General features: G+C 42.0%; 1 protein-coding gene across 1 annotated transcript; it reads left to right on the top strand.

Moving 5' to 3' along the window:
- Positions 1-660: 660 nt before the first annotated feature.
- Positions 661-26,565, top strand: rflnb (refilin B). Its single transcript, XM_060848265.1, has 4 exons — positions 661-863; positions 1,077-1,336; positions 22,574-22,683; positions 24,295-26,565. The coding sequence occupies exons 2-4, from the start codon at positions 1,121-1,123 to the stop codon at positions 24,626-24,628; spliced, it is 660 nt and encodes a 219-aa protein (XP_060704248.1). The 5' UTR covers positions 661-863; positions 1,077-1,120; the 3' UTR covers positions 24,629-26,565.
- The last annotated feature ends 328 nt before the right edge of the window (positions 26,566-26,893 follow it).

Here is a 26,893-nt window from a genome sequence, read left to right as displayed (position 1 = left end):
CAGGCAAGGGAATCAAAGATCATTGGGGTCAAGTCCAAGGGTGTGGACAGGGCTCTGTCAATAACCAGGGTCCAGCTCTCTTGGGTGGACCCCAGTGTACAGTGGGTCAGGGTCTCGGGACCTTGTTCAGGAGCAGCACCCAATACTATGATGGGGTGGATTTAGGCAGAGAATACGAAATTCAGAACCCAAACTGATGAGTTGTGACCCGATTGAATGGTGGGGCAGGTTTGAAGGGTCGAACGGCCTTACTATAGGTTAGCATGCTCATCCCATCTCAAAAGACTCAAACCACTTCCTACAGGTCTAACTTGACCTGAAAGTGCCGGATACAAAGTCAAGGAGAAATACGCCTGAAATCCAACTCCCTCACTTTAACAGGTTTCAAAATTCAACCTTGAACATTACCCCCACCTTCCACCCTCCAACTAAAGTGAAGACGATGCGGTTTGTGTACACATCAGAACACACCCCACATTCTCCTCCCGTTGGCAGATTTCCACACCACCACACACAGACATCCCCGACCTGGGTTTATAAATATTCCGTCCTGACACCACACTGGCCTTTTAAAATAAAGTCATGTTACAGCGAGCGAGCAGGCGGCTGTTGAACTGTGCGAAGGTGGAAGGGGCGGGCCGGCCAGCAGCACACAACGGCCCATTCAGATGATTTTGCAAAGTCTGTTCTGGGTTGTCCTAAATTCATTTCCCTCTGCCTCCTCCCCTCGCCCCGCCTCACTCATGATCCCCAGCTCCAGCCAATGTGCCGACTTGGAGGCGTTCCCTTTAACCTCTCTCTCTCTAATCAGCAGGCTTTGTAGAAACAATGAAATCTTTGAGCGGGCCGGAGTTTTGACTTTGGTGAGGCTTTAGCATTTACATACCAGCATTCAGGTCTGTGTGTGGGAGACAGATACACACACAGCTGACGGGGCAGAGTAACTTAGCAATTAATAGTTGAATTCTAGGCTACTTTGTAAAACTTTATTATTATATAAAGAATTGCAGGCCACTGGATCACAGTATTAATTTTGCAGGTTTTTAATTTAAAACATTTATATTTATACACACAAGCGTACACGAGAGGTGTTTCGGTGTGAGGTTATCGGAAAGCAGCGATGGTGGGTAGCCTGAGCCTGCAGGAGGTATCTGGTCCCCTCGTGGAGCCCAAGCGCCTGGGCGAGCGGGTCCTGGATAGTCCCGACTCCGGGCTTCCCCCCAGCCCCAGTCCCACGCCCAGCGTCTGGCTGCCGTCCCCGGGAGCTGCAGAGAACCGGCTGCTGGAGCAGGAAGACGTCGGCTTCCCGCTCAGGAGAGGACCGTCTCTACAAACGGTGGGTATAAGCCGTGAACACCGGGGTGTGCAGGGAGATGGGGCTGATTTCGGTACAGATTCCAGAAGCTACTCTCTCACCGTGTTAACTGAGGGGACGGTACTGCAGGTTGAAAATTCTTTTGCAAGGATTTTTCCCCAAATGCTGATCGATGGCTTCATTATTAACGTTAACACAACTGAGTGGAATTGAGCAGCAAAGGTTGCTGAACCGGTCTCTTTATAGATAAATGTCAATATTTTAAAGAAAATAATCTTGAAATCGTGAACAAGGATGTATCGTAGATTTAACATTTTTCAAAAATAAGTGGAGACTTAAATATTTAGTGAGAGCTGTTTGATCAGATTTTAGGAGGTGCTGTAACTTTCTTTTTTAAATGCTTTTCCTCAATTTGGTTGTGTTTTGTGTGGACGGGGGATAGTTGGTGCCCCTTGTGACTCAGTTTAAATGAAGAGTATGTTTTGAGAGAAGTACCGTGGAACGAGCCTTGCCGAGTTGGTGGTTGGTGGTGGCGGTGTATCTCGGAGGGGTCCATGATTACTTTTCCTAGCGTGGAGTTTATAAACTTGTTGCATTATGCAGTAGGAAGCTGGAAGGACTGCTACGCGTAAAAAAAAATCCTCTGGGCGAGCCGGCTGTAGGCTTTTGGAAAGGTGGTCACAACATAGTTTCAATGTCAAAAGAGACTGTGTGTGTGTGAGATGGGGTGGGGTGGGGGTAGGGGTTTGCCTGTAAGATGGGCTGGTGGATAATGACAGGCGCTGCTGTGGGTTACTGCTCCTGGGTGCGGTGGGTGCGTGCGTTATATTTCGCCAACAGCACACGTGTCACTTGCCAATTTATCAATGCATTTGTCTCGAATGTTAATCATCACGTCAAACCATGGCTGAATTAGAAATCTAGGCGGTTGATGGTAAACGGCACGTTTTGAGCCACACCGTGAATGTGAGTGACTCAGTTGGTCACTGGGGAGATGCACCGTGTTGTTCGTGCTTCTGTCAGTCATGAATCTGCGATTTGCTTTCACCTCCTCCTGGCCTCTCCCTTCAGCGGTTGTGAAACAGCCGCCCTCACTGAAACCGTGTGCTGGAGATCAGAGTTAGGGTATGGTGCTGGAAAAGCACAGCAGGTCAGGCAGCATCCGGGGAGCAGGAGAATCGATGTTTCAGGCAAAAGCCCTCCATCACCGACCTGTTTGTTTCAAACCAGTTGACTCCGGCTTTCTGGGTTCTGAGACTGAGAGCAGCAGCTGAAACTGTTGATTTGAAAGATCTCCCATTATTCTGATCCATAATAAGAGCCAGCATGTCAAGATAAATTTGCCATACTCCTTACCAGACCAGAGAGCTGGTCTCTGGGAGAAAGGGACAACTGATGGTGGTTTGATCAGAAGGGCACATGCCTTGGGCAAAGGGAGAGGTTGAGAAGGAGACTCCTTTTTGTGGTGACCTCAGCGATGTGGGATTTGAACCCACACACTTGTGTCATCACTACCTCACAATCCAGCGAGGCGAAAGTGAGGACTGCAGGTGCTGGAGGTCAGAGTCCAGATTAGTGGGGGAAGACATGGAGTTAATTTCCCAGTTTCCTTGGTAGCTGGTTTGTGAAGATTAAAGTGGTGCTGGAAAAGTACAGATCAGGCAGCATCCGACAAGCAAGAAAATCTCTTTCAGGCAGGAGTCCTTCATCAGCCCTTCACCAGCACCACTCTAATCTTCACAAACCAGCTACCTCTAACTCCACCCCCCCCCCACTTACCAAATCATGCTAAGAGCCAACATGAGAACAACTCAGGTTCTGCCGATCTACATTATGATGCTACTTACCATTCTGCTTTCAAAATGCCAATTTTCCCCAGACAATGGCTGCTATGGGCAAAGCTGTTTTGGGTTTTTTAAGGCAAGAGTCTCAATGTATTGAGGGCTTTTTTTTGATTTTATTTTTTACTGCGTCCTAATGCCTTGGTGTCCTGCTGGAGGCTAAGCACCCAGTGTTGCTTGTTCATCTTTCAGTCTGTTTGTAACAGTTCCGGCCAGTTGGGGAGGTTCGGAGTGGAGCAGTGAATAACAAAGTGCAGTCTCCATTTGTCTCTTGTCCTGTTGTCCAGCTCAGATTGAGTTGGTCGAAAACACTCCCTCTGACTTTTTTCTAAAGACCTGAAAATGTTTGACCAGTCTGAATCCATTGTCAGGTGCAGAAATTCACCAAAGATCCTCAGACAGCACCTTCCAAATCCATGACCACTTCCACCTAGAAGGACAAGGGCAGCAGATACATAGGAACACCACCACCTGCAGGTTCCCCTCCAACCACCTGACTTGAAAATATACTTCCTTCAGTTGTGGGTCAAAATCCTGGAATTGCCTCCCTACCGGCATTGTGGGTCACCTTCCAGCAAGTGGAATGCAGCAATTCAAAAAGGCAACTCATCACTACCTTCTCAAGGGCAACTAGGGATGGGCTGTCAACGCTGGTCCAGCCAACGATGCTCAAGTCCCACAAATAAAAAAAGAACTTGCGAGTGCATCTTTACGTCCAGTGTAGTCACTCTTCCTGAGAATCTAAGAAGTCAGGTGAGGAGTGGGACGTTCAGAACTCGAGCCTGCCCTGCTATTCAACAAGATCATGGCTGATCTGCCCTCGGCCCCAATCTGTCTCTCCACAGCCCAAACTCTTCAATATTTCAAATAAACTATCCACCACCTCTTTAAACAGTACCATTGCTCTTGTCTCCACAACCTTCTGGTTAGAAAATTCCAAATAACTGTTACCCTTAGAGATGAAATTCCTTTACATCTCAGTTTTAAATGAGTGTCCCTTTATTTTGTAACTACATCCCCCCCCGTTCAAGATTTGCCACCACCATTGGAAACATCTTTCCGACATTTACCCTGTCAAGCCCCCTCAAATCTTGTATGTTTCAAAACAATCATCCTTAATCCTTTTAAATGTTATCTGGTTTCTAGCTGCTGTGGACAATGGAGGAATTTACATCCCCTTTGTGAAGGGTGATTCTCTGCAGTAGAATAGAACACTTTTGCTGTGTATGTGGTAATGTTGATGCACTGACTTGGAAATTTGCAATTTTCAGGTTGTGACATCTTACATAATTTCATCCATTTTAAAAAAAGGAAATTATTTTTATCCAGAGATCTGGTAACAGGAACCTGAGTTTTGGAAAATATCCATCTCTACCATGGAGTATGAGCAGTAGCCCCTCACCATACCCCTAGGAGGGGCTCTTGGCTGATCTTATGGGAATGTTTTGTGCAGAATAGAGGTTGCTTGGTTAAAAGACTTTCTTTTTTCCCTCTTACTTTATGCTTCCCCCATTCAAAAATAGAAGATATTTTAAGATCTCTTCTGTTTCAGTCAATTGGTGGACACAAGCTGTTTTCTTCAAAGGCTCCATTTAGCATACATGCTTACTAATATAGGTGCCAATAGGAAACTCTCTGGATCTGAATTTGTTATTGGGACACTAATTAGGTAAATGCTAATGTCTTGAGTTGTGTATTTTAAGTCTTTGAACTCAATGATAAGTCAACAATCTGACTTCTTCCATCCCACCACCACCACCACCTGATATTGCCATCTTCCCAACCAAGAGTCAGTTGTTGCTGTGTTATGATGCACTGTTGTCAGCAGCTTCCCAAGTACCTGGTTCGAGTGGGCCTTTTCATTGGGCTGGGACAGTGAGCCTTGGTGGTCAATTGATTTAAGGCTGTCGTAGCTAAACCCAATCCATACCTCAACTAGAATTACTGGATAGTGATAGTAAGCAAGGGACCTAGTTTTTTTCCTCCTTTTTTGCCTCAGCTGAAAGATTTGATCAAATTGTTATAGCCTGACCACTGTCCTTGCTTATTACCAACTGGAAATTAAATCTTTCACTTTAGGTTAATGTAATCTGTCATGATCATAGAGTTATTGCAGCATAGAGGAAATTAATCTCATCCATCCAAGCTGAAATTCTGTATCTCAATGCTGTAGATGTTGCTCTTATGTCATTGGAAAGGTATTTTTGCAAACAGAATTCATATGCACATTGTCCATGTTTCAACTTAAATAGACAAGTTAATCTCTGATTAATTTCAAGGCATCAATCGGTCTGGTTTAAATACAAATATAAATTTGAATATAAATATAAAAACTGCCAGTCATCATCTAACCGCATTCCCCATGGCAACAACTCTATCGATCAGAGTCCACTTACTAACCAAACAGCTCTCTTCTTGTACAGTTGGTGCCCTGTGCATTAGTATTCTTGTAAATGTCTTGAGTACAAGATTAAAACCTTTGACAAATTGCCTATTTTGTCAGCAGTGCCATTAGATTGTACGACAGTGCTGGCTTCCGGTCTTATGTAAAGCCCTCCCTCTCCTTGTATTTTAAGACACTTTAAAATCTACCTCCTTGAACATACTGTACTAATGTCTCTTGTTTTGTCAAGCTTCATGTATAACGTTCATGTGAAGCACCTTGGGACAGTTTGCTATGCTGCAAGCCTGGGTTGTGCTATTTCTGCCTCCCTTCATGTAGCCAAGATAAAATGATGCACAATATTTTGTATTCGACTGATGAACCAGAAGCCAGCCTCATACCCATTGAAAACAGACAGAAGTTTTTGTATGTGTTTTGGTACCTTTGTGGAAAACATAGTGAATCAAGGGCATGCTTCCTGAGTGATGTACCTAAAATCAAAGCCATTTGATACAGATGGTGGTGGAGGGTTGTTTTTCAGAATGGAGGCATGTGACCAGTGGAATGCCACAAGGATCGGTGCTGGATCCTCTACTTTTTGTCATTTATAGAAATGATTTGGATGCGAACATAAGAGGTACTGTCAGTAAGTTTGCAGATGATACCAAAATTGGAGGTGTAGTGAACAGTGAAGAAGGTTACCTCAGATTACAACAGGACTTTGATCAGATGGGCCGATGGGCTGAGAAGTGCAGATGGAGTTTAATTCAGATAAATGTGAGGTGCTGTATTTTGGGAACGCAAATCTTAGCAGGACTTATACACTCAATGGTAAGGTCCTAGGGAGTGTTGCCGAACAAAGAGACCTTGGAGTGCAGGTTCATAGCTCCTTGAAAGTGGAGTCGCAGATAAATAGGATAGTGAAGAAGGCGTTTGGTATGCTTTCCTTTATTGGTCAGAGTACTGAGTACAGGAGTTGGGAGGTCATGTTGCGGCTGTACAGGACATTGGTTAGGCACTGTTGGAATATTGCATGCAGTTCTGGTCTCCTTCCTATGGGAAAGATGTTGTGAAACTTGAAAGGGTTCAGAAAAGATTCACAAGGATGTTGCCAGGATTGGAGGATTTGAGCTATAGGGAGAGGCTAAACAGGCTGGGCTGTTTTCCCTGGAGTGTCAGAGGCTGAAGGGTGACCTTTATAGAGGTTTACAAAGTTGAGGGGCATGGATAGGATAAATAGACAAAGTCCTTTCCCTGGGTTGGGGGAGTCCCGAACTAGAGGGCATAGGTTGAGGGTGAGAGGAGAAAGATATAAAAGAGATCTAAGGGGCAACTTTTTCACAGAGGGTGTTACACATATATAAAGGGCTGCCAGAGGAACTGGTGGAGGCTGGTACAATTGCAACATTTAAGAGGCATTTGGATGGATATATGAATAGGAAGGGTTTGGAGGGATATGGGCTGGGTGCTGGCATGTGGGAGTAGATTGAATTGGGATATCTGATTGGCATGGACAGGTTGGACTGAAGGGTCCATTCCCATACTGTACATCTGACTCTAAAATAAATTATATGTTTTAAAATCGAATGTACTCTACCAGACTGAAACCTGAGTTAGGGTCTGCAATATTTTGTTATTCTCCAGAGCTAAGCAATTGGAAGAGTTACCTGGCTGTCCAACTGCAAACAAAAAAAAACTAAGACTGCAGTCTGTACTGGATTGTTTATTTGGATCTGAATATTGACTCTGGCAGCAACCAGAATATAAAATAACAGCCAGTGAATTGCTCTGAAAGTGTAACTTCTATGAGTAAGAGGTTCGATCTCAGCTTTCGTCATATCCTTCCAGTATCTACAAATGCCCCCTTTCCCTAGTTTTTGGGAAATAGGAATTTGAATATTTACTTTGTTTGATCGCCTGTATTTGATCTAAATTGGCTTCAGATCTCTTGGCGGCGTGACCCGGATAGAAAAATCGATTTGGTGTTTGTTCACTGTATCCACAAAGCACTGGGAGGGGACTGGCTGACTGTCCAGCACCTGATGTCCCTCGTGATCGTGATCCAAGTGTTGGGTATCACTTGGATGCCACAAGTCAGCAGCAGGACATTGGGTTGCAGCCCATTCTATTTTTAATTTAATTTGTTCTTTTTCCTTTTAGGGCAGAACTCCCCCATCTCCCCAACCACTACTGCCACCCCACATTTTAATGAAATCCTGGCAATCCTTGTCCCTTGTTGACATTTCCTTCATGTGTAATCTAAATGGGTTGCATATTGAGAGAGATTGGGGCAGAATGGATAAGATGAGTGGTATTGCTCATTCTCTCGCACTGAATCTATAAAGGGGAAGAGAAATTTTGCCACTGTCTTTGTGAAGACCCACTTACCTAATTTTAATACCGTTGAAACTCAATTGATTGTAAGTATGTTGTTTGAAATTTTGTCAAAACCCTGTGGAGTTGCTGTAGTACGAGCCATATTGTCTACAGTCAGATTTTGCTTCAATCCACTTCACTTTATTTCTACTTTGTTTCACAGACCTGTCTCTCTCCCAGCGTTCTGTGGGCTATTTTGAATTTTGTTGAACTAGATCCATTGGTTCATACACTCACACAAAGTCACGATTGTTCAACTCTGAGGAACAGTCTTTCTGCCTGTTGAAACTCTTCTGTGTAGCTTTATTTTTAATCCTCCCACACAGTCTTGAAAATATTGCTTTTAAACTCGCTGAACACATTTGCCTTTTAAAAATTGTCGTCAAAGACTTTATAAAGGTTTAGGAACACTCCCTGTATAGTGGAATGCAAACGCCCAGGTATTTAAAGAGGGTGGAGATGTTTTGCCATTTCTTTGCGAGAGAGATTCCAGCTTTGATCAAAAGTGAAATTATTCTGCCAGTCTCGATCTGTTCACTGGCAGTGGAATTTAAGCTCTAATTGCTCAGCCCTGCCAATGTTCAGTTTTGTCTGAGTAATTGTGAATCTTATTTGAGTGGTAAAGATTACCTCTAACAGATAAAAATCAAAGGGATGATTGAGAAACAAATCTTGCATGTGAATAAAGCACTTGCCACAATCTCAGAATTGAAGGGTTTAGTCCATCATTGCAGATTGTCATTTCGTCCATTTGGTTAATACTGGCTCTCTGCCTGGGATCTTGCACATCCATCTAGGAAAGTAAACAGAAGGCGGCACCTCAGACAGACTAGCACTCCGTCAGTGCTCCAGTGGAATGTCATTTTGGTTTTGCAATCTAGAGTGGGAACGTGAACCCACAAGTTTCTGACTGTTAACACACTTCACTCAATGAGGCCACAGTTCACTCCCAAAGAGAGAAAAGAGTATTAAATGTTGGTTAAGTCTTGCCAGTTTCGGTAACTGATACACCAGGACAGGAGAAACTTATGAAAAAAAAGTAGAAGTTTTGGATCTACACCAGATTTAGTAAGTTGAGTTGCCTTAACAAGGAAGTTGCTTGTATAGTATTTATTGATTCCAAGAGGTAATCTTGCTGTTTCAACTGACCATTTTGCTGTCATTCAATTGATTGTGAAATATGTTGCCTTTGTGTAAATAACCTTGCTGGGGTGGCTCTTTGGTATCATTCCAGACTCTGCTAGTCTGTTGGGAACAATCCAGCAACTTGGAATACAGGGAATCTTTGTATATAATTTCTAATATTCCAGTTTTATAGAGCCCACTTGCCCTGCAAATTAGACCTATTAATTTAGTGAGTAATGCCTAGTGTTTCTTGATGCCCACACCACAAGTGCGCCCCCCCCCCAAAAAAAACCCCATTCCTTTTTAAATGAATAGGATTGTGGAAGGTAATTTTGTTTTTCTTTCTTTGACTTTCCAATATATTTCTGGGTCAGTTTAGAAGCAAGCTTGCTTATAGACTGTGTTTCCATGCTGTATGACTCTTTGCTCTAGCCAGTCCATGCTGAACATAATCCCAAACTAAACTAAAGCCCCTGTCTGCTCCTGGCCCAGATCCCTCCAAATCTTTCCTATTCATGTGTCTATCCAAATGTCTTTTAAACATTAATTGTACCTGCATCCACCACTTCCTCAGAAAGCTCATTCCATATGCGAACCACCCTCTGTAAAATAATTTGCCTCTTTAGTCTTTTTAAAATCTCTCTCCTCGCACCTTAGAAATGTGCCCCCTCCTCTCATTATTGTATAAACTTCTATCAGGTCACCTCTCGACCTCCTGTGCTCTAGTGAAAGAAATCCCAGTCTATCCAGCCTTTTCTTTATAACTCAAACCTTCCATACCCAGTGACATGCTGGTAAATCTCTTCCAGCTTAACAATATCCTTGTGATAACTGGGTGACCAGAACTGGACACATTATTCCAGGAGTGGCCTCATCAGTGTCCTGTACAATCTCAACATGACTTCCCAATTTTGACTGAACAATGAAGTGTGCCAAGCATCTTTCTAACCACCCTGTCTATATGTATTGGAAACTTCAAAGAATTATATACCTGCACGCCTAGGTCCCTCTAACACTACCCAAGGCCTACCATTAATTGTATAAGGTAAAAACAATGACTGCAGATGCTGGAAACCAGATTCTGGATCAGTGGTGCTGGAAGAGCACAGCAGTTCAGGCAGCATCCAACGAGCAGCCCTACCCTTGTTTGTTTGACCAAAATGCAATAGCTTGCGTTTATCCGGATTGAACTCCATCTGCCATTTTTCAGCCCATTGATCCATTTGATCAAGATCCTCTTGCAATCTTAGAAAACCTTCTTCATTATTTACTGTCACCAATTTTGATGTCCCCTGCAACCTTACTAACCGTGCCTTCTGTATCTTCATCAAAATTATTTATACAAATGACAAACAGAAGAGGAGCCAGAACCGATCCCTGTGGAACACTGGTCACAGGCCTCCTGTCCAAAAAGCAATTTCTCCACCATTACACACGTGTTGTTAAGCCAAATATATATCTAATTGGCAAACTCCCCCTGAATCCCATGTGACCCAACTTTACTCATTAGACTGCCACATGGAACCTTGTCAAAGGCTTTACTAAAATCCAAATAAACAACGTCTGCTGCCCTGTCATCAACAATCTTTTTGGTAACTTTCTCAAAAAACTCCAAGTTTGTGAGACACGATTTTCTTTGCTATCATGCTATCCCTAATCCATTATTGCCCCTCTAAATGTCCATAAATTCTATCTTTTGTAATCACTTCCAACAATTTTCTCACAACTGAAGTCGGACTTGCAGGTCTATAGTTCCCCAGTTTCTCGTTAAACCTTCCTTGAGCAAAGGTACAACATTAGCCACCCTCCAGTCATCAGGCACCTCACCCGTAGTTATGGATGATGCAAATATTTCTGCAAGATGTCGTAATTTCCTTCCTTTCTTCCCACCATGTTCTGGGATACCTTAGATCTAGTCCCTGAGATTTATTCACCTTTATATTCTCTAAGACCTCCCAAGCTACCTCTTCTATACTATGATTTTAAAAACATCATCATTTATTTATCTGCATTCTCTAGACTCCCGTTTCTTTCTTTGTGTAGTAAAAACTGACATGAAATATTCACTTAGTATCTCTCTCATCTGGGGTTCAAAACAAAGATGACGACCTCGATCTTTAAGAGGCCTTGCCCTTTCTCTAGTTACCATCTTGCTTTTGAAGTGTTTGTAGAATATCTTTGGATTATCCTTAACCTTATCTGCCAATGCTCTCTCCTCTTTGTCCCTACATTCTTTATAATGGAGAGATTTCATTGAACCAAGCTGTCTATATCTAAAATAAGATTCTTTTATTCTTGACTAGAGCCTCCATATCTTTATTCAACCATTGCTCTTTAAGCTTACCAGCCTTACCCTTCACTCTAACAGCAACATAATGTCTCTGAACTCATCATCACACTCTTGAATGCCACCCACTTGTCAGACGTACACTCCAATCAACTTTTGAAAGTTCTTGTCTTATTAAAATTTGTCTCCCTCCAATTAAAAACTCTAACTTTTATGGAAGACTTTTCCTTTTCCATAACCATTTCAAAACTAATAAAATTATGATCTGAGTCATAAATTCAAGCTTGGCTCAAGACTTCAGCCCATGATTTTGGCTAATATCCTGTTGTAGGGCTGAGACATTATTCTCTGGAATGGGCATTAAACCGAGGTCTTGCATATCCACCCAGGACAAATGTTCGGAGAAGAGCAAAACTGGTTGATCATCATTTTGCTATTTATTTTTGGAAATTGCCATTTGTAACTTCCCTCCCTGTTTCACAAATAATGAAATGCTTTTGAGGAGCAGTCACAAATTATTGGCTGTACTCCTGTTCTGTGTCCCAAGGTGCAGAGATGCCACTCCAATTGCTTGGCAGATGATGGTGGCTTTTACATAACTTTCAAAGGACGGTGCGATAATGAAGACCCTGTCAGTCAGCAGGAGATGCCAAATATCAATTCATTCTGCCTCTCTAAAGCACGGTGTATTTTAGCATCAAAAGTCACTATACAATTGAAGGTTGTAAAACACTCCTGTAAGTTTGGCCAACTTCAAACATTCAAAACGCTAAGGAAGGGTTATTGGACCTGAAATGTTAACTCTGCTTTCCCTCCATAGATGCTGAGTTTTTCCAGCAATTTTTGTTTTTCAGATTTTGAGCATCTGCAGTTCTTTGGTTTTTCTTTACATTTTCACACTTTCAAAACCTACCAAACATGTTAAGGTGTTGTTGAACCCCAAGCCTTTGAGCACTCAAATTGAAATCAAAACCTCACCTGGAAGCTGAGTGTTTTCTAATTTTAAATGCATGTATTTTTTCATTACTGATTCCGTTTCCGACTGAGGTGGTGGTATGGTCCACTGGATTCTGAGCTATGGAAGCCGTGCATCAAGGTTAAAACAGTCTCCAGTTTATTTCCCCTACCCTTGATAGGGGGAAATCTAATTCCCCTTCTGCAGCAAGATGTGACAGTAATTCAGGACACGAGTTATAAGTTTGAAACAGTGTCTTCTGATAGTGCTCTCAATTATTGCAGTGTTTGAGTTGGGACTGGAAAGGACCTGACGTCTTGAAAGTTTTTGAGGCTGATCTCGACGCCTGGACTTGCCCTTCTCTCAGCATTTCCTTTTTGTAAATAAAAACAAATTCTGAATGCGAATGGCCCAGACTGTTCGGCCTCAACAGGGAGGGACCACAGCAGGAACCAAACGCAATGGGTGGTGATGGTGTTGCAATGTTGCTTAAAAGGAATTTCATTTGAATTATTTGCCTAGAGCTAGGTGACAGTCCTCCAAATATCTGTGCAACGTTTAGACAAAATGGAGCAGATGCAGGTACAGTTTTAAGTCTGTGTGAGTAGCAGTTACATTTACTGTTAGATGATACTTTAGTGATTGGGGGGAGTTGCTCCCATGAATTGAATGTTAAGACTTGTTTGCAGCTCTGGCACTGACTGTAAAACTGGGTAGTGGCTGCTTGATTGCAGACACTCTGCTTGTCTCTGTGTAAAAACATTGTACTGATGTTGTATTTTGATAACTTCCCCTTCTCAGCTGGGGAATTACCAGAGGAAGATTGAAGACCCTGCAGTTTAAAAGTGGGAGGGATGGGAGAAGTTCCATGGAAAATTAAGTGTGGATTCTACGCAAGATGATAGCCTCTGCATTTGTCAAACCAAGAGCAAAGTTGGGTTGCCTTGTGATTTTTTTTAAGTTAGCAGTTCCAACTATGAATGGGTTTCTCTGTAAACATTGACCTGACTGCTAGTGTGTTCTTTGATTCTGACTTGCTTTTTCTGATATATGATATTTTAGGATTGTACTTTAAATGGGAAATTTTGTTTTGGAGGCTTTTGTGAAATGTAATTTATTCACGGAGCATATTCAAATTTTGCTTCTATTTCCTGATAAATTTGCATTGACAAATGAGATTCATTTGTTGTGTGTTTGCTTTATCAAAATAGCACTATGGGATTGGCAGCATAACATACTGTACTATTCTTTTAATTTTGCTGCAGCTACTGAGAATTTACATGTTGATCTTTAGGTTGGACGTGTGTTTTTAAAAAGGGCTACATGCCAAGTTTGTTTTACGAATGGTTATCGGATATGCGCGTGTTGGTTCTGTCGTGAGTTAGCTGATCTGGAACTAATTTCTTCTCGCTTTTGATTCATATCTGCCTCATTCTTAACTGAGGAAGTCTTTGTGTGATCTAAACACTGCATTCTGAGCAGCTCCTGCAGTGAGAATTGCGGTCAATGTTGTGTTTAAGTGGACTGTCGCTTGACGGGAATTGGACTGTACTGGGGCTGGAGGAATTCTGAGGGAAAGGGGTACATGGCTACTAAAGGTGTCTGTTGGCAACTTGATCGTCTTACCAAACGTCCATAGGCTCATGATTTTTCAGAGGTGACTGGAAAGTACTGAGCAATTAGAATATCAGACCGAGTCTTTTATCATCTGCAAATAAAGGGGCTATTTGAAGCCATAACTGAGAGCACCCAAAGTTCAAACTGGGGGGTTGGGCTTGTATGGCCTGATCACTTTGGCTTCATTGTGGTCTTCATTCTTAACAAAACATGTGGGTTGAGTTTAGAGTGGTGCTGGGAAAGCACAGCAGGTCAGGCAGCATCCGAGGAGCAGGAAAATCCATGTTTCAGGAATGGAGTAAAAAATGAGGTCTGCAGATGCTGGAGATCACAGCTGCAAATGTGTTGCTGGTCAAAGCACAGCAGGCCAGGCAGCATCTCAGGAATAGAGAATTCGACGTTTCGAGCATAAGCCTTTCATCAGGAATGGAGGCAGGGAGCCTCCAGGGTGGAGAGATGTGCAGATTGTTTAGTTTGAATTCAAGTGAACTGTCCTTTAGGATTAAATCTCCTGTTGTAAGCTCACATTCATATTTGGAAAATGTAAACCACCTCCTCGGATGCTGTCTGGCCTGTGCTCTTCCAGCACCATACTCTCGACTCTAATCTCCAGACTCTAATTCAAGTGTTTCTTGAGGTACACATTCTGCTCCATTTCTCATGTGGGCGGAAGTGAGTACTGTAGGTGCTGGAGATTAGAGTCGAGAGTATGGTGCTGGAAGAGCACAGGTCAGGCAGCATCCGAGGAGGAGGAAAATCGACGTTTCAGGCAAAAGCCCTTCTCCTGTAGTTTCTTGAACAATCACTTCATAAAGCAAAGTGCACTAATTTGGTGACTCAAAGGGCCCAAGGTTTTGCAGCCCATGTGTTGAATGGAGAGCCCTGAGAAAAGTCGGTGCTGATTTCAACCAGTTGAGATTGTGGCTGTTAAAACTGACCATTGTAACTTTGAGTTAGAAAAGCGAGGAACACAGTGGATTCTTTCTTAGTCGGGTATTCATGCAGAACATTTCCATGTGGCTCTTTCAACAATGTTGAAAAGCTGCCAACTCTCAACATGGGCTTATGTACCAAGTGATTGTCAATTGCTTTGTTCCCTCACCTAAACAATTTAAACGCATTTTCTTTGCCTTAGTCCCATCCCCCAATCCAGACAGCAAAGTGTCAAAGATAATGTGTCACGTATCATATATTTCACAGTTAAAGGAATAGCCTGCATGTGACCGTGTACGCTAGTTCAGTACTGTGCAGATTTGTTCCTTTTCTGCTCCCCACCAGTTATTGTTTGCTGCTAATCCCCTCTGGGATCTTGTCTAATTCCAATGTACAGTTTTCATGAGTGCTGTTATCTAGTAGTAGCACTTAACATCCTGATACACACGAGGGGTGAGATTTCAGTGTCCCTGCTGAGCCTGATTAGTCCTCACCCAACAACTTCACGTGTAGTTTTCTAGCAAGTTAGAGGTGTGAAATCATTAAATAGCAATCAGTGGGAATCTTCTGTTCCTCCCCCTCCCCTGAAATCGGGGGCACTGGGGGTCATATGTTATTCTTGTCACTGCCCCAGGCAAATGTCATCGAGCTCCCTTGCGGGCAGGGAGTTCAATCTGTATTCCAGTTTGAGGTCCCTAAACTTCCTCTCCCTCTCCCTCTGTTAAACTCTCTATTATTCAAGGCAAAAGTGGGGACTGCAGATGCTGCAAACATTCTTCAATCCAACTTGATTTATGGTTTCACTTTTAAAAGATTTGATGGAACCCAACTCAGATTTTTCTCTCCATTTTGTCTTCAGGTCAGGTTAACTAACCAGTTCCTTGATGAAATGATTGGTAAATTTAAGACATTACTTCTTTAATTCCTTTTTTTATTTTTCTCCATTTAGTAGTTTTAAGTGGATGATTTGAATTGGCAAACCGTGAAAAGGCAAGTACGGCAATCAGTCCTTTGGGGTAGTACCACTGCAGTGCAGGAGGCCACATATACACACGCTGGATTAGTGGTGCTGGAAGAGCACAGCAGTTCAGGCAGCATCCGAGGAGCAGGAAAATCAACGTTTCAGGCAAAAGCCCTTCATCAGGAATACAGGCAGAGAGCCTGAAGGGTGGAGAGATAAGCTAGAGGAGGGTGGGGATGGGGAGAAAGTAGCACAGAGTACCAGGGAGTTGCAGTGGGAGAGGAACTCCGAGATTCTTGTAGAGAGAGGAGGAAAACTTTTTCAAGGCAGGCATCCTTGCAAGCCTCTCCCACTGCAACTCTCAGGTACTCTGTGCTACTTTCTCCCCACCCCCTCCCTCCTCTCACGTATCTCTCCACCCTTCAGGCTCTCTGCCAGTATTCCTGATGAAGGGCTTTTGCCCGAAATGTTGATTTTCCTGTTCCTCGGATACTGCATGAACTGCTGTGCTCTCCCGGCACCACTAATCCAGAATCTGGCTTCCAGCATCTGCAGTCATTGTTTTTACCCCATATACACATGCAGCAGGGCTCCACATGTTTGAGAACCTTGTCAATCAGATGTTGGTTCTGGTGAATGATTTGTTGATGCAGTAAAACTATGATAACCAGCATTAAGTGCTTTTTTTGTTTTGTAATTTTAGAAAAATTGAGTAGCAGCTGACGTCATTCAGGAAGCTAAAGGAGGTGGTTGAAGAGCCTGGTTACATGTACATGTTTTTTAAACTTGTCACCTTGGAGTGAATGTTTATCTTTTTTAAAATGTTGGAAGTGCTGGCTTGTTCAGAGTAAAACCTGGATAACCTAGTGTTTCAGAGTGACCGGAGAAAGGATGTAAGGCTGAGAGGACAGGAAACTTACTTTTACAGAAAAATATGCTCATGTATTTTTGGGTCACTGAATTATCTTCCTCAGTTTTGGAAATCATTCGCAATTAAAATTAATGGAAAACCTATTTTCAAATGGTGTAGGGAATGTTGTTCTGTGCTTGGGTAACTGCTCACGGAATTACCCAACAAAGGAACTCTGAACAGGAATGCCTTGGCAACAAGCTTTCTGTAGCTTGCTTTTTAAAACAAATTATTGTTCCTCCTGGTGTATTTTTACTACTTTTGATAGCAAATGTTTTTTTAAAAAAACACTATTTTCAGTGTTCTTTGAGTGTTTCCAACCACCACCCAAAAAACATGTCTCCTTCTTAGTTGAATGTTTGTCAGATGTAATTTTGCTGTCAGACCCACAGTATAATGGAGAGCTGTAATACCACCATGGAGTGGGAGGTGCAGTGATAGAGGTTAAAATATGCATTCATGGAAATCTGTTTCCATAGTTTATTTTCGGTTGGGCATATTAAATACCTTCTTAATAGCTTTCAATTGGATCTCCAAAAGTTGTTACTCAGTAAACATATAGCTACTGTAATGTGGAATCCATAATTTGGCTTAAACTTTTGGACTTTTCGAAGGCGTTGTCTGCTTGGGGGTGCGTTGTTCAACACGTGGTTGAAAGTACTCCCTGATCCAATACTACCAAAACCAGATTAGCTACCCATGCATCCCTCTTTGGGATGCTGTTGGTACTGACTGCCTACATAAGTATTTCAAAAATTGACTTCTGTGAAGTAGTCTCAAATGTTTTGTACTCGTAGGGCACTGTAGATGAGGACATGTTTTATAATGTGTGAGGTCAGTTGACTTTCTTCATGCTCTGTTTTCTTCAAATCTCCTGAACCATTCCACTTTCCAATGAATGTTCTCCTTGAAGGGAGTGAGCAGTTTATTGGGATATTTATAGAAAAATATAATTGAGACAAAGATGAACACAGATTGTGTCATGAAGTCATACGATCAGGAGCATTATCCTGATTATCGTTAAGTCTGGAAAAGCTTTTGCAAAGACCAGGTCTAGCTCTTTCTCCCCCTGGGAAGGAGATGCAGAGTTGAAATATGTGGAAAAATAGAATTTAAAAAATCATCACTGGCTGTTTGAATAGACTGTAAACAAATAACCAGAACTGAAGCTGTCCCAGAACTGCTTGCCTAATGCTGCAGTTGGCCATAGTGTTTCAACATATAGTTACTCGGGCAGTTTGTAGTGTGGCTGGCTATGTGAAGCATCCTGTTAAGAAAAAGGCAAGATTTTAAGCTAGAGACCAATTTTTTAAAAACCATTTTAGAGTTAAGTGCTACAGTAATCTTGGGAAAGTTCAAACATTGGGTGCCTCAGATGGCCTTAAATTGATGGATCACTAATTGCAAGTGGAAATTTTTATGCAAGATTGTGGTTAAAGGAGTGATGTTGCCTAATTTCCTGATATCTTCAATTATTTCATATAGGAAAGCCAACCATAACCTCTGTGCTATCTTCCCACCCCCATTCATTGCATTAAATGAGTACAACGATTTGGGACTGCATTTTGCTCATTGGAATAATTTCTCCAACTTCCAACCCATCGTTCTACCATCAAGGTTTACTGAAGTTGTTCTCTGAATTTATCTTTCCCATTCTATGAACACACACTCTTCCATTTTGTAAATGTAGAACCTAAATATCTCTAATCTTCCCTTCTGTGTAGGGAGACAAAAATGCCAATTTATAAGTTTTCACATACTCCATGCATTGAAATGTGACAGCCGTTTTTTTGAAATTATTTCTTCCCACCCTGACAGTGAGTATGTACTGAAACTGCATGCGGTCCTGGCACACACCTTCAGTTCCAGTTACTTGTTTTCTCTCTTTGTTCTAAATGCGTGTAATCAAGGCTTTTTAAAAGTTTAGTTTTTTTTCCTCTCTTTCCATCCCTGTAAGGGTACAGAAGATTTATAAATTTAAGTGGACACCCTTTGCCCAGCTAGCTGCCTTTCTAGTCAACACCTGGAGAATGTATAATAGGCTATTGGAAGCATTACTAAGCCTCAAACTGGTTATGGACAGCATGTGTGTATTCTGGTAACTCTGACATTTTCTGCACTTCAGATTATTAGCTAGAGTCATAGAGATGTACAGCATGAAAACAGACCTTTCGGTCCAACCCGTCCATGCCGATCAGACATTCCAACCCAATCTCGTCCCACCTACCTGCACCCAGCCCATATCCCTCCAAACCCTTCCTATTCATATACCTATCCAAATGCCTCTTAAATGTTGCAATTGGACCAGCCTCCACCACATTCTCTGGCAGCTCATTCCATGCACGTACCACCCTCTGCGTGAAAAAATTGCCCCTTAGGTCTCTTTTATATCTTTCCCCTCTCACCCTAAACCTATGCCATCTAGTTCTGGACTTCCCGACCCCAGGGAAAAGACTTTGCCTATTTATCCTATCCATGCCCCCTCATAATTTTGTAAACGTCTATAAGGTCACCCCTTAGCCTCCGACGCTCCAGGGAAAACAGCCCCAGCCTGTTCAGCCTCTCCCTGTAGCTCATATCCTCCAACCCTGGCAACATCCTTGTAAATCTTTTCTGAACCCTTTCAAGTTTCACAACATCGTTCCCATAGGAAGGAGACCAGAATTGTACGCAATATTCCAACAATGGTCTAACCAATGTCCTGTACATCCGCAACATGACCTCCCAACTCCTGTACTCAATACTCTGACCAATAAAGGAGAGCATACCAAATGCCGCCTTCACTATCCTATCTATCTGCGACTCCACTTTCAAGGAGCTATGAACCTGCACTCCATGGTCTCTTTGTTGAGCAACACTCCCTAGGACCTTTCCATTAAGTGTATAAGTCCTGCTAAGATTTGCTTTCCCAAAATGCAGCACCTCGCATTTATCTGAATTAAACTCCATCTACTACTTCTCAGCACATTGGCCCATCTGGTCCAGATCCTGTGTAATCTGAGGTAACCCTCTTCGCTGTCCACTACACCTCCAATTTTGGTGTCATCTGCAAATTACTAACTGTTCCTCTTATGCTCACATCCAAATCATTTATGTAAATGACAAAAAGTAGAGGGCCCAGCACTGATCCTTGTGGCACTTGCTGGTCACAGACCTCCAGTCTGAAAAACAACCCTCCACCACCACCCTCTGTCTTCTAACAAACTTTTGTTGAGTTTCCTATTTGTCGGCCCAAAGCATGGTGCGATGTAACCCCCTATTTCTTGTTTTGGGGGGGGGGGGGGGGGGGGAGAAAGCACCACTTATTTAATTGTCAATATTTAGAAACAACCAGCAGCAAAGTGGCTTACACAGGCCCCTATGGAGGTGGCTTGATAGCTCTGCACATAGTTGAATACTGGAGCTTAGTAATTAAGGGGAAATTCAAGGATAGCTGTTTTTTGTCTTGAGAAACTGCTTTTGAATTAAGTTAATAGTGTATTGTCAGTGAGTGAATACAGAGGGGATGGGTGGAAAATTACATGGACTGGCAATTATCGTCACAGCCTGACAGTCCTTAAAAGGCAACCTGCCTTGTGCAATCGACTATTGTTGTGTGTGGATATAAAAGATTAATGTTTTTACAGCCTGTGAAAATTTAGAATGGTTAGAGTTTTTGGCACTAATTGCTTGATCTCTTTATAAAACAAGGGAATGGCAGACATGGGCAGTGAAACAAGAAAATGCTGGCATTTCAGAACTCCCGCTTTTGACAGATCTGCCCAATTTGCCTGTTGGGACTTGACACACATTTAATTACCTAGTTCAGTGACAGGGTAAAAACAATGACTGCAGACGCTGCAAACCAGATTCTGGATTAGTGGTGCTAAAGCAGCAGTTCAGGCAGCATCCGAGGAGCAGGAGAATCGATGTTTCGGGCAAAAGTTCAGTGACAGCCAACCTCGGGAAATGTGGGTTGAATACTTGGGACAAAAGGAGAAGGGTGGAGGTGTGATTGCTCAGTAGAAATGGGGAATGAAAACCTCCATATATAAATATTGTGGGACTCCTGTGAAGGAGCACGAAAGCAAAACCATCCATACTCCAGAAAAAGCATGCACTCTCTGCAAAAACTGCTTGATGAGGGTTTTCATGTGTTTTCACCTTTCCCAAGCCTCCCTCAGAAGTTTGGGCTGGAGAAAGCTGTAAGTGTTTCCTCCCTGGCTTGTGAATTTAGACCATTGTCAGTTGTTGCTCAGTTGGTAGCATACCCATTCCCCCTCTGAGTCAGGAGGTTGTGGGTTCAGGCCCCACTCCAGTTACTTGTAATCCAGTACAGTACTGAAGGAGTGTTGCACTGTTGTGGGTGCTGTCTTTTGGATAAGATGTTAAAGTCAAGGCTCTGCCTGCCCTCTGGTGGTAAAGGATCCCATGACACCAGTTCAAAGACCAGCAAAGGAGTTCTTGGAAGCATTTTGACTGAAGTCCATTTCCTAATCAACATCTCAAAAGGATACTGTCCAGTTATTATCACATGACTGTTTGTTTGTTGTGCCCAATACTGTAATTGTTTCCACATTACAGTAGTGACCACACTTGCTTAATTAGCTTTAGTGTTTTGGGACATCTAATAGAACAGATCTCAGCTGGGTACACATGTAGCCCTACAAACTCACTCTACGCTTGAAGTAGATGCAGTCTCGATAACAATAAATCACAGGAAACAGTTGATAAAAAAAATCTGCCTGTACATCAGAATGCACTTTTGGAAATTGCAGAATATCACATGTAAACAGGATTTTCAAAAGGTGATGAGCCCTAAGTCATCCTTTGATTCCAGTGGTAGTGCTTGTACTGTTTATCTGGTGCTTGCGTCCTCTTTCCCTCTTGAGCGCATAGTAAGATGTTAACTCCCATTTAAGTTTTGTTTCATATCCAGTAATTTGATGGTGAATGAAAGCAGCTCATGAACAAGGTTTACTCTTTTGGTGGGGGGGGTTGGGTGAACACTCAATTCTATAAAATTGATCTGCGACCCATAATAATTGATTCAAACTTCACTGTCTATATTAAAACTATTAATAAAACCTGACCAACTGCTTGTCACTTGTCTGATAGAAGCTATCAACCCAAAATGTTAACTTTTGTTTTTCTCTCTCTCTCTACCACTACTATCTCACTTATTGAGTGTTTGGATACCAGTTTTGCAACATTGACATTCATTCACTAATTTGTCACTGGTGGCAGGTATGTGATCACAGCAGCATTTGACTATCTCTGGCTAATGCCATCTCACTTTCTGTCTTGGGATTTGTATTGATTTATCTATTACTGGGATTCTGTTCCATGTGGACATTGGAGCAGGAGAATGGATTTTTTTTTCAGGCATTTTAAAATACAGCTGACAGCTAGTTCAGCTGCAGGACTAGAGCTGAGATGCATTGACTGCACCTTACACCTCTTTACTATCCGTTACTAATGTGTGTCAATTCAGAAGACTGTCATCATGGTTGGCCACACTCTTCCTCTTGATGGAGACAAATTCACAAGTTTCAAGTACATTTCTATTCTTGGAACTCAAACAACTAATTGGTTTTGATGTCAACTAGTTGTAAACACAGCTGTTGGTCTCTGAAAGGAGGTGCTTGATTTAAAAACAAAGACAGCTGTCTTACTGATTTACCACACCACTTGTATTCCAAATCACAGTTAAGGTTCAGCAAATTTGAGATTTTATCCCCCTCCTTGAATGGAGTTTGCTGCTTTTCAAATACCATGAGTTTCACGATACTCAGTTGAAGACTGCCTTTGGAGCTGAGGTTCATAAGGCTGCATTGTCCACACTAAACTCTCAAAGCTTACATCTTTTGCCATTTTGTTTTTTGTTGCAGGACGCTCCAGTTACTTCCTCTTTCCTAATCACAGGGTTTGGGCCAAGGCTGCAGCCATCATCATTTGGAGAAGGTGTTGAAGTGGACCCTTTGCCACCGAAGGAGATTAGGTAAATAATATGACGCTTGGTGTTGGAGTTGCGAGATGTTTTGGGCTTTTTTATCCCCCCAGTGGTAAAATGGGGAAAAAAATTGTAATTGAGCAATACAAATTTTGCTTCCTCTTACCTTTATAAAAATCCATGTTGGGATTATTATGGACTGATAAATGGAGCTGGCACCATGAGCAAATTCTACATGTCCCATTTCTGCACTGTACCCAGCATTACAAACTGAACACTTTCTAGATATTTTTGTTAAATCGGTGTGACTGGCTGTACGCTCTCAAAACCAGATTGGTTGTTTTTAACCTATTTTTCTAATCAACCTGTTCAGAGTTATTACGTATCTCTGGAGAGAGTGGGACTTGAACCCGGGCTTGCACTACACCACAAACTCCTGGCAGCAATGGGTTCCCTTGTCACCCAAACTTTATTGCTAGCTATCTTGTAATAAAATGTGGCAGGCTGTTCCTGTTACATTGCTATATGTAAGTCTTCTGGGTAAAATTTCAGTTGGGTACCTGGTTAGCTCCATTTTAAAAGGAATAAGTGTGCTCCTGTTATGTTTCCCCATTTACTAGATATTTTTAACAAATGACTTCAATCAAGTGTTTTAGCCCTTTTGCCCCTAGGCTGGTCAACCAGCCAGCGGCTTGACCTCTAACCCCCTCACTCCTTTTATACGTTGGTTATGTAGGGCTGACAAATTGGTTGCTGCATCCCTCCCCCCTCATTCTTTGAGACTAGCTGCTCCTGAAGTCTCAAACTGGGTATTCCAATACCTACGGTGTTTATTTGCTGGGATATCTTTAATGATTCCCATTGTCCTCTGATGGACAGATACTTCCTTTTCAGCACCAGGACTTGGAACAAATCTTAACTAGAAGGTCAAATTCTAAAGCAAGATATTTGTGTGTGACATTTTAAAATGTTTGGTGGACTGTTAGCTGCTCTTCCTGAACTGGCCTTGCAAGTTCTGTAGCGTCTCGACATACAAACGACCCTGTTCACAAACAAATCAGTTTACGCACAGGATTGTACGTAAAATTTTGCTTCAACGTACATACGAAATTCAAGGTACAAACACAAAGCCTGTGTGAGACCATGTGATTTCATTGTTCTGCTTTGCTACGCACTTGTTGAACGCAAAAGCTTTCGGGCCCCGCGTGATCTCATTCAGTTTGTCTTTGGTGCATGCGCTGTGAACAGCTGTCCAAGCATTCTTGTGCTATCCGAACAATGGGAAATATTGATTCAGTTCGCGAACTTTTAGGTACGTGAACCGGGTCCCGGAATGGATTAAGTTCCTAAGTCGAGGCACTACTGTAGTCACAAATGTATTTTCTGATAACTTTAGATTTGCCATTCGTGGGTCATCAAACTGAAACACCACCACCTCTTTCCCCCCCCCCCCCCCCCCCCCCCCACTCCACCTAAATAGATTGTGCCTTGGAGAGCTTTGTTAGAAATGGAAACAAGCATGTTTGATTCCTCGGTAGTAACATCCTGGCTATTTCCTCTAGGCTACCATCCAGTAGAAGACTCTTGTGATTTGGCATGCTGGTTTTGTATAGAAAAGTTAATGTTTTGAATAAAAGGTGCCTTGTCTGCATGTTCCAGGTACACCTCTTCTGTGAAATATGATTCGGACCGACACTATGTCAACAATGTACTCCTCCAGCACACACTGGGTGTTGATTCTTGCAGCCAGACAGTCATCTGCGTTCCCAATTGCACATGGCGGAACTACAAGACGGAGCTGAGATTTGAGCCGCAACACCAACCGTGGAGGTTCCGCAGCACTATCATTGTGTACCCAAAGTATGCAAAGACAGTCTATACAACCACTGTGGATTACAACTGCAGAAAAGCAGCACGAAAATTCTTGTCCAGTGTGGAACTTGAAGCCACAGATTACAATGGCAGTGAAATGGTGTTCCAGGATAGCCAGTGACTTGACTTAACCACAGTCTGTGTTTTTTTTCTTCTTCGAAAGAGGATTTTAAAAAAAGTTTAACTTTTTAGACTCTCCAAAAAAAGCTTCTGAATCTCTTCAATACTGTATTTTTTTTTGCTCCTTGCAACATAGCCTACATTGTTTCTTTTTTAATCGCACAATAAAATTTAGGAATTTCCTTTTAGAGATTTTATCGCCATTAATATGTATAAGACAGGAATAGATTAAGGAAGCAAAACACACACAACCAGTTGTGATATTGATTGTTTTAACATGCACAGGCTGGAGATGGGTGTTGAGGTGCAAGGTCTCAGCTGTTACCCATTTACTGGGAGCCTGTTTCAGTCTCTGGCAGAATGGGTGCTTGGTTCCTGAGGCTCTGTTGAGAAGGAGTCGAGCTTGGCTGTGTCTGGTCATGACCAGCCTATACAGAGACTGGAGATGCTGAAGGCTTTGCTTTCATTTTGGGTATATGAGACTGGGGTTGCAGGCAAAAGACTGTAAATGTGAACCTGAGGAAATCTCACTGCATGCATCAATTTGTTCTAATCATTACATAAAAATATTTCTTGTGCATTTGATACATGTTTAAATGCTGTATTTGAAACATGGATTAATTCATTTGAAGTACAATTAGCAGTGTAAGGTTTGGAATAAGTAAACCTGAGGTATATTGGAATTAATTTCTCCTCCACTGTGATAAATCAAACAATTGCCATTGGTTCCAATGTGGAATATTTTAGATCTTTTTCTAGTTTGTCTCCTGCTTGAATGAGAGTTTGTACAAATGATGTACACACTGGTAACCACATTTTTTGTGAAAGTATTACAATTCCCCTATGGTCCAACTGAAGTTTAAATGTAATAGGACTTAGTTTTGAAATGTACTAATTGCCTGGTAAATGGTAACATGATCCCATATTTGCTTATATTAAACAATTTCATTTTATCGTTATCTTCGCCTCCCTCCACTCCCACCCCACCCCTTAATCCTCTTAAGTGTGAAAACTACATGGCTGTTGTATGACAAAAGGAGTTATTCTCCTGATTTAGAATTGAGTAGACAAACCAGATGGATGCAGATGAGAGCTTCATTCTCTCCTTGCTATCAAGACATCTGCTTGCTCCTCGAATGAGTCTTGCCGACACTGGACCATGACCTACCTGCACCATTCATTAAGCACTGTCTTGCGAACAACTTTCTGACCTGCTAGAATTTACCTTTAACTTATATCAGGCATTACCTTCTCATCATACTGTTGTGGTTTATTCTCATTGTGATTAAAATGAGTCAAATGATGTTAAAGCAGAGAATTTACTCTACGAAATTTAACAAAATTTTATGGTTTGAAAAGAAAAAGTAATTATCTTGGGTGATCACTCATCAACTGCTGATCACTGAAGCTGTTCAATTCAAATAGATCTGATTTTTTTTTAAAACTTAGAATCAACAAATCAGTGGTGGTAAAGTGAGTGAGTGATTGTAAAAGGTTACATGGAAACAAGATTTATTTCCAGTTTGATTGTGGCCGGGAGATGGACCGTTCCTTTAAGACACTTTGGCTATTAGCATTTAATATTACCAGATTGTTCCATCTCCAGTTGGAAGATAGGGTATTTGGTATAGTTCAGTCAGTTTTGTTTTGGGAGGGTGAGGGAAGAAGGGAGAATTGGGGAGGGTTCAGCCACTTTAAAACTGGTCAAGCACTTGTAACTTTTAGAAAGGTACTAATGAGAATGCTTCCCATTTCTTCCTTTTTTTTTGGAGAGGTTAAAAAGACCAAAGAAGGAAGATTTTTTTTAACGCACTTGTCTAGAATGTGGTTCAACAAATGTTTGCACAAATACACCAGGTTAGTCAAAGCAGTTTTAAGAAACAATCTGTAGAGGTCTTGCTTTTAAAACTGGCTCAATAAATGTGGAATATTTTAATATATCTGCATTCATGTGATTATTAAGGTTACTAGGTTGATTGCCAGAGACCATTGACTTTTGGACCTTTGTGTTTTAGAAGGTAACTTTTTCAGGCCTCTGAATGGAGTTGAGTTTGACACTGCTTCAAGGTGGCATTGAAAAGGTCAATTTAACCCATTGTAAACAACTGCATTCGCTTCAAGTTTGCACACGTACTTGACAAATATGTTGCATTCTAAATACCTGACACCTGACTAGGCTTTACAGCAATGATTTAAGTGGGTGGGGAAAGACATGATTCTGGCATCTTGGCGAAATGTGACACTTGTCCTGAAATAGTTCAGATAA

The sequence above is a fragment of the Hemiscyllium ocellatum genome, chromosome 31 (genome assembly GCF_020745735.1).
Source record: "Hemiscyllium ocellatum isolate sHemOce1 chromosome 31, sHemOce1.pat.X.cur, whole genome shotgun sequence".
Classification (NCBI taxonomy): Eukaryota; Metazoa; Chordata; class Chondrichthyes; order Orectolobiformes; family Hemiscylliidae; genus Hemiscyllium; species Hemiscyllium ocellatum.
Note: the sequence above shows the minus strand (reverse complement) of the source record. Positions and strands in the feature narration are given on the sequence as shown.